At 37.7% G+C, this 12,555-nt stretch overlaps 1 protein-coding gene across 7 annotated transcripts in view; it reads left to right on the forward strand.

Annotated features, from left to right (window-relative positions):
* The window catches only part of SLIT2 (slit guidance ligand 2), a 1,414,056-nt gene that overhangs the window by 1,381,992 nt on the left and 19,509 nt on the right, over positions 1-12,555 (forward strand). For 4 of the 7 annotated variants that reach the window (XM_044062070.1, XM_044062072.1, XM_044062071.1 and 1 more), the window contains one exon: positions 10,439-10,650. In XM_044062070.1, coding sequence (XP_043918005.1) covers positions 10,439-10,650 — 212 coding nt within the window. Of the gene's footprint in view, positions 1-10,438; positions 10,651-11,030; positions 11,123-12,555 lie in introns of all 7 variants that reach the window. The other 3 variants (XM_044062074.1, XM_044062075.1, XM_044062077.1) reach the window with 3 other exon arrangements.

Genomic DNA, 12,555 nt, shown 5'->3' on the forward strand with positions numbered 1-12,555 from the left:
TTCAGACCCTCCTGGGCCAAGGGGGTTTTGTTCCATCTTCCTTGTCTCCAACACAAGCTATTATATTTGAAGAAATCAGGCATAGCTGCTGAAAAGGAAGCAGAAACAACAAAGTTTTTATTTTCATTAAATCCAGAGGAGGCTTCTGATTCAATTTTTTTTAACCAATGAAAAGAATATTGGTGCAACCAGACACTGTTTTACAAACATCTACAAGGGGCGTTCAACAAGATGTTACATCCTTCATTGTACAGACTCATCAAACTCTAGACCCTCTGGTTAACAGCAGTTTGTCAGCCATTTTGTGTGACTATCTGCCTTGCATTTGCTCATATAATATCAGAAGACTATAGGGTTACCACCTGTCCCACTTTACGAGGGACAGTCCCTCTTTGGGCAGTTGTGTCCTGCAAAAAAATTGTAAAAATGGCAAATGTCCTGAGATTTTAGGGCAACATTATTTCTTACATTTTATGTAATAGTTGCATAAAACAGTTATTCTGTATCTGAAACACCTAAATGTTGTAAGAAACAGAATGAGCAACTAAAATGCTACAATAATAAGCTTTTATTTAAGCAAAAAAGTGAAGTTCTGTCCTTTGTACTGGCCATGGGTATGTTTTGGCATGCAAAATCTGAAGTTTGTACCAAAAATGTCCCACTTTTGGCATTTGAAAAGGTGGCAACCCTAGAAGACTAATAAGTGGTTGTCTGAGTTATGAATATTGGTTGAGTGGACATTGAATATGTGAGTGGCAATAGAATTCAGGGATTTGATTACACAAACTTTATAGTAGAATACTTTGCATTGTTCCATTGTTCTGTAATTGCATGCTTGATTAGTCCTTGTAATTGAAAAAACATAGAGGCCTCCGTCTCCCCATTTGTTTTTTTTTTTTTATTTTTGATTTTTTTAATTTTGATTGGATGAGGGGCACCTGCTGTGTACGTAGCAGATTTATAATTGACATGGCTGTGACACAAATAATAAGGATACTCTCACCCTGGGCTACCCACTGAAATATCACTTTTGAAAACAGTTTAAATGGGATCAAAGCCTTGTTTCATAATAAGAAAGTTATAGTGAGTTATCAGGCATGGAATGGCCATTCCTCCAGTAATGAGGCATTTTAGAATGGCTGGCTCTTTTTTTTCAAGACTGAGAAGTGTGGAAAATCCCAAAGTGTGAGAAACAAGGTTTTTATCAAAAGGGAAGAAAAAAGCTTTTATTTAAATTCTGATTTAATATTTAAGTAGCATTTGTAGTGACCTGTGTAGTGATACTTTTTTGTACTTTTCTCTGTTTTTTTTCATGTTTTAGCCCCAAAAAAGTTATTTGTTTTCATTTTTTTAGTTTGCTCTGGGATATTAGTCTTGTAGCTTCATTTGCAGTTGTGGGAAGACTGTCTATTACAGCAAGATTTTAGCATTGTTTATATATTGCACTGCACTTCTATCCCCATAAATAGAATTACTTGTAAAAGCTATCTGTATTTAGAACCCTGTCTGGTTCCTTAATCTTTTATCTTTATTCCCAGTTGTGGTAGGACTATGAAATGCTACCACATTAGAGCCTCATTTAGTCATGTATTACAGCATTTTTTCATAAACAGCTTTAAAAGTAAATTTATGCATTGTCTGGGGCCTTAGGCCATGGTGGGATTGCAGTAGTTGCAGTACTGTTAATTTTGTTCCATGATTTGTGCTTCAGTAATTTTATAGCTGTTTATAATCCAGTTTTGCTTCTAGGATCATCTGATTTTCATTTACCTGGTTACAGCTGTATTACAGTGCCTTTCTGTTTACTTTGCTACTGTTGTTTCCCCTTTTCTTTGTGTTTGCCCAAGCCCTGACTGAGAAATTAAGCTAAAGTTTCTGAAATTCTAGCTATAAGACTAGAGTTCCAGTAATGGATCCCTGTCTCGGAATTCTGCTTCTTGCTGCTTGAAATTTTCCCCAAACCTCCCTCCCTTTTCCTGTTGTGGTTTTAAACTATGTCTCTGGCTTCCACTCCTTATGGTAAACTGACTGAAAAAGTCCACCCCATTGCCTTGTACACACAAGTAGGCACAAATAGTAAATGTTATCTACAAAGCTGTTCATAGAACTGAAACCTGTAATGTTTGTTTGTGTCTTTCGGCTTTTCCCGGTTAGGGGTCGCCACAGCAGAACTCTGGTCCGCTAATGATTGGCAGCTGATTCTTACGTACTGGCTTGCCAGGCCTGATGCACAACCTTCAATGAAGATATGCCCATTCGTGCATGTCTCCACGCAGTAGACGCTCTAGCTGAGAATCAAACCGGACAGCGTCTTACTGTGAGGCGACAACGCTACCGCAGCACAACCACCGCAAGTAACTAAAACCTGTAATGTACTGTGGCTAAAATAAAGCCATTGCACAAAGACAAGCTTAGAGCAGCTAGTTTGCACAGTAAACAGCACTACTATCAAATATTAGCACAATCTAAACTAGTCTAGTACCAAACCCCAGAGACCACCCAAGGAGACCTCTGTATAATCCATTCCACAACGTACACTAGCCCACCCAAATGCAGGTCTGGACAACATGAATATGCAATTTCCAAAAGTCTCTATAGCTAGCTTATGGGTGTCCTAAGACAATGTGCCAATTGCCTCACATTCACAGACAACCATTTAATCCTTAAAGAAACAAACAGAGGCATGAAATAGCAATCTTCCCAAACTTCAAAGACCTCTTAAGCCTATGAACTTCAATGCCTACCCTGAGCAATCTCTAAAGCACTCACCAAAAGCAACATCAAACACATCACATATGCCTACACCCAGAGAAGCCCCAAGAGCAAAGCCCATAAGACAAGCAAACACAATACCCAGGACACTTGGCATAGATGATACATAGAGACAGGATCTGCCAAATTACACATGCACTCAAGTCACTACACCCAAGAAACTGGTATGATTATGTCATAGTCCATGTGGGCATTAGTGAACTGAAATGTTCCTCCCTGGACTATATGCAGAGACATTATTGATCTGTCTGAATATGTGTCTTAGGTAGGTATGTGACTTACCTTGAGCAGCACTCAACCTTCACCAAGGATGATGCCTCAGTATGAACAAAAGATGATTGACTTCAATAATTGGCTTAGTTTCTAGTGTCTTTCCAGGGGGATTCAATATTTGTCAGCATGGGAGGATATGGTTAACAAACCACATTGCTTTGCAAAGGATGGTCTGCACACGTCTCCTTTAGGCTTCCAAATATTGGCTAAAACCTTAACTCCCTCTTAGAGCCATTTTTAGGCAAATACCAACTTGATAAACCAACCAACGTAGCAAATAAACCCAAATAAGCCAAAAGGTGTTACTGCAGAATGCTTGGGGCTGAAACTACACGCCCTACAAGCTCTCCTCACTCTGGAGAATATAGACATTTATACTGTTACCGAGATGTGGTTTAAATCCACAGAAAATACTCCAACAGTGCAAGGCTTCAGTGCCTTCAATACTTTTAGAGCATCAGCTGCACAGACAGAGACTAAAGGTGGAGAAGTCTTGATCTACATTAGCAACAAGTATAATTCTAGGCTGGTTAAACAGGACATTGTCCTGGAGTTTATACCCCTGCAAATCACCAAAGTCCCATGCCACATCCTGGCAAGCTATAGCCCCCCCCCAATATCCCAAGAACTCCATAGCTCGTACCTAGATGTACTAGAGACACTCACCATTAAACCAAATGCCCTAGTCATGGCAGACTTTAACTACTCCTCTGTAGACTGGGAAACATACACTACCTCAAACTCGCAGGCACAACAATTCCTGGAATTATTAACACAAACAATCTTAACCAGAAAGAGTGCACACCCACCAGACCACCAGAAGTTTAAACATACTGGACCTGGTACTCACCAATATAGGCCAGCACTACCCCCTCAGGTGTCATTTTGTCATGCATGAGGTTGAACCACAAAGCTGTCTCTTTCAAAATAAAAGTCAACTTGTTCATCCCAGCAAATCCTGTAACATTTAGGAACAATTCCAAAGCAAACTACATCTTACTAAGCGATAGTTTGTCAAATTTCAATTCCACTCCTAACCACGAATTCACAGTAACTCATGCAGAAATGTTCACAGAGACCTTGCACAACCATGTAAATGGCTGTAGAGAGGCTGCTGTACCTACTAGAAGTAAGCCCAAAAAAACTCTAAAAACAAACTACACTGGTGAAATCCTAACTGTACTATGGTACATTACAAAAAGAAAAACATCATGGATAAAATCAGGAAGAGCAATTCCCACCATGAGAAGAGCTCTCTAATTAAACTAAATCAATAATTAAGAGAACTAATTAAGTCCAACAAGGACAATTACAAGATCAAGATATCCTAACAGGATAAAGACAACCACAAGGCCTTCTACAGCTATGTCCATAACCTCAAAACATAACACAGCAGTGTGCCAAACTGGTGATCAGTGCTGCCATCTTCACTGAGCAGAGTGACATAGTGTATCAACTGGCTGACAAATTCAACTCAAACTTCAGTCTTCATTCCCCATCCCTATCTCCCCATGAAATACCAGCTAGCACCCCCCAAACTATTAGCTGACAGTAGGTCCTGGCAACATTTGCTAAAGACAAAAACACAGCCTCAGTAGGACCTGACAATATCCTGGAATGCCTCCAAAATATCTTACAACATGACCTATCAGGACCCCTTGATTCATTTTTTAACCACCGATTTAAAACAGGTGTTGTGCCACAAGAATGAAGAACTGCAATGGATCTACAGACTCATTAGTCTGACTAGTCTAACATGCAATGCCATGAAAATAATTAACATGGAAATGATCAAGAAAAAACAACTTCAGACACTGGACCCAACAAACTGTTGCTTTGTCAAGGGAAGACCAGGATCACTAAACCTAGTGTACTTCTTTAAGAAGGTCACCAAGAAAGGAAATAGATGAGAAAAAAATGGTGCACACTGTCTACCTGAACCTGGCGAAGGTGGTTGATACAATACCCTACTCAGGTATAGTTGACAAACTCACCAAACTGGACATGAACAACTCATTAGACTGCCAGCTGGCTCACAAACAGGACCTAAGAAGTCTGGATTGGTGAAACCACTTCCACTAAGCAACCACCAGAGGGGTATCTCAGGGTCTGTGCTGGGATGGCTCCTATTTGGCATCTACTTTTCAGAGTTAAAGGTTAATACCAATAGCCTTTGGCTGTCTCAAGTTTGCAGATGACAATAATGACATAAACATCTTACAAGATGGTCTAACACAGACAAATGACTGGTGTCAATGTCATGGATTAAAACTCAATTCCTAGAAGAAAACAGCTACCCAGGTTAATTTCTCCATTGATAAGACACCCTTAAGAGCTGACCTGGTGATCTGGGATCATATGTAGACAATGATCTGACGCTTGACCAACATGTGGCCAAACCCTAATACATGCCCATGATACATAGGGACACAATTGGGTTGGATTATGAGGCTAGGCTTAAAAAGACCCTGGTGGTTGTTAGCCTAGTGAGGCTATGAATCTATAATGCATCAAAGAGTCTGACTAACAGCCCTTATCACCCAAAAACAGACCAACTATATGTATGTATATACCTTTAAATATCATATATATATATATATATATATATATATATATATATATATATATATATAATACATATATGCAGCTAACTGTATATATATATATATATATATATATATATATATATATATATATATATACACACACACACACACACACACACACATATATATGTGTGTGTGTGTGTGTGTGTTTGTGTGTATGTATATATATATGTATCAATATATATATATATGTATATACATATATACACACACACACACACACACACATATATATGTGTGTGTGTGTGTGTGTGTGTGTGTGTGTATATATATATATATATATATATATATATATATGTGTGTGTGTGTGTGTGTGTGTGTGTGTATATATATATATATATATATATATGTGTGTGTGTGTGTGTGTGTGTGTGTGTGTGTATATATATATATATATATATATATATATATATATATATATATGTGTGTGTGTGTGTGTGTGTGTGTATATATATATATATGTATATATATATATATATATATATATATATATATATATATATATATATATATATATATATATATATATGTGTGTGTGTGTGTGTATAAACATAGCAAAACCAGGTGTAATTTCCATAAGGGTACAGAGGGACCAAAACTCTGTCAGGTCTTTTATATGCTATTAAGCAATAGGGGAAGCAGAATCCTGGTTTTATTTAGAAAAAAATGTGTATACTGACTAACTTGGAAATTAGAGACATCAACCACCAAACACATATGGTGCAGTACCACAGTGACATCAGGGAGACAGACTGATTCAGGGAATTGCTGTTATTCATATGAAATAAACTCTTTCAGACAGAAGAAATCACACTTTTCAACTGCCCAGATTTTTGTAGAATGTCCAAATGTCTGCCTCATATTTTTGGTTTGTATCTTATAAAACTTGTGTTTTTTTGTCAAATCTCTGATGACTGAAGCCACTAAATAATGCATTACATTTGAATTTCAGAATTCATATATTTCAGAAAATTCATGCTAACACAAATCATGTAATTTTAGTGACTTGCTAAGTTTCTAAGAGCAATATTTAAAATATGTCCTTATTTTTGGGACTTTGTCCCCACATTATTTTAGTCCTTGTCCAGATTTCTTGCACTAGGAGGTTAAGAGGTATTGCAGTCATGGTTGGTAATGTGATAAAATGTGATTGTCACACTCTAGATTCTTACTGCAAAGCTTCATCATTAGTCTTCCCAGTATGGCTGCTGCCTTACAGTCTATAGTTGAAAAGATACTTTACTTAATATCCAGGCTTTTCCAGAAGATGTGTGAAATGCAAGCTTTTTAATGGACTGTAGATAAAAACAGTTTGTTTGGGATTACTATTAGAACATCTTCAATAACTTGTGAGCCAAAGTGAAACAATATATTGTGTTACAAGTTATTAAACTGCCCTTGCCCTAAGTACTCTATGAAGTCAACATCCAAGGCTTGACTCTCATATCAAAGACACAGCATACATGAAAAGTGCAACCAGCCTTGGCTAGAGGTAAAAGGGGTCAAACTGGACAGCAACAGAGACTAAGAAACAACAAACTCCCACAGTGACTACAGGGTGAAGCCCCAAGTTCCCTCCTTCTACATCTTATAACTATCTTGTGAGGGAAGGATTTTTCTTTTCCAAAAAATAAATACAAGTGATATCACCTGACAAATGGATACGGGAGGTAGCAATACTGACTACATCACAGAGTTTGCAAAGCTTCTGTCATTTGAAGGCATCATGTCTATAACAAAGGAAGTGTTATATTATCCACTGGACCAGAAGCATAGCTAGAGTTGGGTGAATGGGGCAGGCACCTGGCATAAGGTGTTAGGGGGAGTCATTGGCCACTGCTTATTAGCTGGTAATGACTACCAGCATTTATTTCCATACCAGCATTTCTGACTACCAGTATGGAAATTAATTCTGATGTCAAAGCTTTTGCTGTCGGGACTGAAGCACTTACTTCAGGTAAAAGATGTAGCAAGCTGTTTGCCTCAGGAAAAAAAAAAAAGCCTTTTTTTTGCTCCTCAACTTGGATTGGAAGAGTGGACAAGCAGGTCTGTCACTCCTTGTGGGAAGTGTGGAGTTCCAGAATTGGACAAGGGATTTTGTTTATTTTATTTTATTTTTTTCTTGTGGATTGCCAGATCGTGGAGCAGAATTGGGTGTGAGATACGCCTGCTGTGGTTCTGCACTGGACATTAGATGCAATAACTCCCAAAGGCTCTACAGCTTACTGTTCAATGCTTCTTGGATCAAGGAGCTTTCATGGCAGAAAGGTCCAGCCTAAAATCCTTTTGCACTGCAAGTTGCAGGCCCTTCCTTTTAAACTGAAAATCAGTCTATCAACTGTGTAAAGTGTGGAGTTCAGATCAAGTAATTATCTGAACTGATCATTTATAAAAAAGGAGAACTGCAGAGGCCATAATGCGGTGCCCAGAGGCACTGAATTTACTAATGTCTGAATTATTTTCACCCAAGATGACTTATAAGGTCTTGTCATACTGGCAGTTAGTGAACCACTTAATACCATCCTCTGCAAAACCAGCTTTAGCTAGTAATTTGGGAAGAAGGCAGTGGTCTGCTCTTTATAATATGTGCTTATGTCTTGATAAATAAATTAAGTTGATATAGTTACCTCGCTGATGCTAATTTCATATATTACAATGATATAGTTACAATGTTGATATTCTGTTAATAAAAACTTGTTTGTTTTATCTCTGTTTAGATTCCTACTTGGATTTGGAGACTTGCACTGCACACTGCACTAGTCACCGCTTCTTCAATTTATTTGTAGTGTGTCTAGTGACTGTTGGACCCTCTCTTTTCATTTATTTGTAATGATATAGTGACAGTGCTGATGTAGTAACCATGCTGCTGCTAGCTCTACATACCATGGTGCTATAGTGACATTGCTGCTATAGTAACCATGCTGATACTAGCTCCATATACTGTGATGATATAGTGAAATTGCTGCTGTAGTAACCATGCTGATACTAGCTCCATATACTGTGATGATATAGTGACAGTGCTGCTGTAGTTACCATGCTGATACTAGCTCCATATACCGTGGTGATATATTGACAGTGCTGCTATAGTAACCATGCTGATACTAGCTCCATATACTGTGATGATGTAGTGACATTGCTGCTATAGTTACCATGCTGATACTAGCTCCATATACCATGGTGATATATTGACAATGTTGCTTTAGTTACCATGCTAATACTAGCTCCATATACCATGATGATATAGTAACATTGCTGCTATAGTTACCATGCTGATACTAGCTCCATATACCATGGAGATTGAAGCAATAGTAACCATGCTGATACTAGCTCCATATACTGTGATGATATAGTGACAATGCTGCTATAGTTACCATGTTGATACTTGCTCCATATACCGTGGTGATATATTGACAGTGCTGCTATAGTTACTGTGCTGATACTAGTTCCATATATCATGATGATATAGTGACATTGCTGCTATAGTTACCATGCTAATACTAGCTCCATATACCATGATGATATAGTGACAATGCTGCTATAGTTACCATGCTGATACTAGCTCCGTATACCGTGGTGATATATTGACAGTGCTGCTATAGTAACCATGCTGATACTAGCTCCATATACTGTGATGATATAGTGAAATTGCCGCTATAGTTACCATGCTAATACTAGCTCCATATACCATGATAATATAGCGACATTACTGCTATAGTTACCATGCTGATACTAGCTCCATATACCGTGGTGATATATTGACAATGCTGCTTTAGCTACCATGCTGATACTAGCTCCATATACCATGATGATATAGTGACATTGCTGCTATAGTTACCATGCTGATACTAGCTCCATATACGGTGGTGATATATTGACAGTGCTGCTATAGTAACCATGCTGATACTAGCTCCATATACTGTGATGATATAGTGACATTGCTGCTATAGTTACCATGCTGATACTAGCTCCATATACCGTGGTGATGTATTGACAATGCTGCTTTAGTTACCATGCTGATACTAGCTCCATATACCATGATGATATAGTGACATTGCTGCTATAGTTACCATGCTGATACTAGCTCCATATACCGTAGTGATATATTGACAGTGAATCTATAGTAACCATGCTGATACTAGCTCCATATACTGTGATGATATAGTGACATTGCTGCTATAGTTACCATGCTGATACTAGCTCCATGTACCGTGGTGATATATTGACAATGCTGCTTTAGTTACCATGCTGATACTAGCTCCATATACCATGATGATATAGTGACATTGCTGCTATAGTTACCATGCTGATACTAGCTCCATATACCGTGGTGATATATTGACAGTGCTGCTATAGTTACCATGCTGATACTAGCTCCATATACTGTGATGATATAGTGACATTGCTGCTATAGTTACCATGTTGATACTAGCTCCATATACCGTGGTGATGTATTGACAATGCTGCTTTAGTTACCATGCTGATACTAGCTCCATATACCATGATGATATAGTGACATTGCTGCTTTAGTTACCATGCTGATACTAGCTCCATATACCATGCTGATACTAGCTCCATATACATTGGTGATATATTGACAGTGCTGCTATAGTAACCATGCTGATACTAGCTCCATATACCATGATGATATAGTGAAGAGCACTTTGTTGTCCAAATGATGTAGAAAATAACTTCTGAAGAATGCCTGTTTTTGCTATTTTCAAGGGATTTTATTAAATTAATTATTGCCATGCTATCCTTTCATTTTCTCTCTCCTTTTCCCCCTCCAGATGTATACATGGCACATGTATGCCCATCAATGCATTCTCCTATAGCTGTAAATGCCAGCAGGGTTATGTAGGAGTTTTGTGTGACACAGAAGAAGAACTATTTAATCCTTGTAACATCATTAAATGCAAACATGGGAAATGCAGACTATCTGGACTAGGAAAACCATACTGCGAATGTAATAATGGATACACTGGGGATACGTGTGACAGAGGTAAGATATCCAGTAGCTGCAGTGTTCAGAAAACTGAGCAAAAACTACTGTTTATTTTAAAGTTTTTACAGTGAGTTTCAAAAAACAAATATGAAATTTATTTGCTTGCCCACCTAGAACACTAAACTTGTAAAACTTCTTATCCTAATATATATATGATCTTATGCATAGCATGAAACAAAGCATTGTTACTTAAAATTATGCCTTTACTTACATGTTATTGCAATTTAACATTTTTATTAATGCTATTACTGAGTTATTGCTGCAGTTTCACTTTTGTAAGCACTCACATAAATGCAAGCTGCATATTTATGTATCTGTTACCTTTCTTTCTGCTGCCTCTTTTTATATTCACTTTTACTGTTCTTCCTGCAACTGAGAAGCCAAATCCAATGCCTCTGCTCCTATTTTTCTCACAAACTCTACTTCTGATCTCTCAGCTACTACAGACCTATTGCAGCACGTCACACAGGTGAGAACACTAAAAGTTCATATATATAGTGATATTTCTCATCCTCATACATTGTTCTCTCCTTTTAGCATTTTTATTGCAAACATTTCAAGGGGTGGCTTTTTAGATGTTTCAGATATAATCCTTAGTTTTTAAGTCAGTTCATTTCATTGCTTTGCCAGTGTAACTAGAAAAGACCAAGTTAATTGTATTGATATTTAATTTGACAGATATTTAGACGTGACCTTACCGAAGTATGGAATATCATGAGAGGACAGCTAGAAATAATAATTTTATTTTTCTTATTTGAGAAGCTAAATATACTGATGTGACCTTGGCAGACCCAGAGAGCACAACTTGAGATGGCATTTCTGTTTGGAGCCTCTCCAAAACAAAAACTTCACTTTGTTATGAATTGCCATCCACTTGTACTATTGAGTAGTATATGGCTTTTCACTTACCAAGTTAATTCATAGCTACTAACTTCTCAGAAAATGAGTCATATGACATATATGTGAGGGAGGAGTCTGATATAGTGCTCAGGCTACATTTAAAAGTGAATTTGGCTGCCTGATGAGCATTTTACTTACAACCACAGAAAACACAAGCAGTATATGCAATACAAAATGGTAATGTATTCTGTTGTCTCATTACTTGCCCATATCATGGTGAAAGTTTCTGGTTAACTAAAATGTCTGAAGACAGCATGTGCTTCTCTACTAACCAGTAACCTCAATTCATTAATTGTAGTTTTAGCAGTAGAAGTAATATGCACTAATTATTTCTTTATATTATTCATCTATACCTGAATTTGAAACTGGCTGGAACTTTATTGAAATGTACTTTTTTACCTTTACTGATATGCATTATGTTGTGTATGTTATTATTCTTTTGTGGAGATTTTTCTCCTCAGGTCTCCAGTGAACATAGGCTTCAAATCAGCAGGTCTAGTCTGGTAAACAAAATAAATAAGTTTTACTGGTGTAGGTAGTTCTGTTTTGTTGATATTACTGTGCATGTCAAACATGAGCCCTACTCCTTATTAATAACACCATCATTCTTATCTGATCCTGTAGCCTGCGTATAACTCACATTCACATTGTTGTATCTCAGACATATGTTTTACATACTGTCGTATACACACACACACACACACACACACACACTCGCATACAGACAAGGCCTCATTGCCTACCAAGGCATAGCTTGTATAATCCTCTGTGATGTATGTTACTTGGGCTTTTATTATGATTGTATGCATGTGTGTGTGTGTGTGTGTGTGTGTGTGTGTGTGTGTGTGTGTGTGTGTGTGTGTGTGTATGTGCATGCATGTGTGTATGTGTGTGTGTGTGTGTGTGTGTGCGCATGCATCCATGCGCACGTGTGTGTGTGTGTGTGGCCAAGACGCATGCTCATGCGCACGTGTGTGTGTGCTTACATAACCTATACATGGT

The sequence above is a fragment of the Protopterus annectens genome, chromosome 2.part1 (genome assembly GCF_019279795.1).
Source record: "Protopterus annectens isolate FY-2018-M chromosome 2.part1, PAN1.0, whole genome shotgun sequence".
Lineage (NCBI taxonomy): Eukaryota > Metazoa > Chordata > Ceratodontiformes > Protopteridae > Protopterus > Protopterus annectens.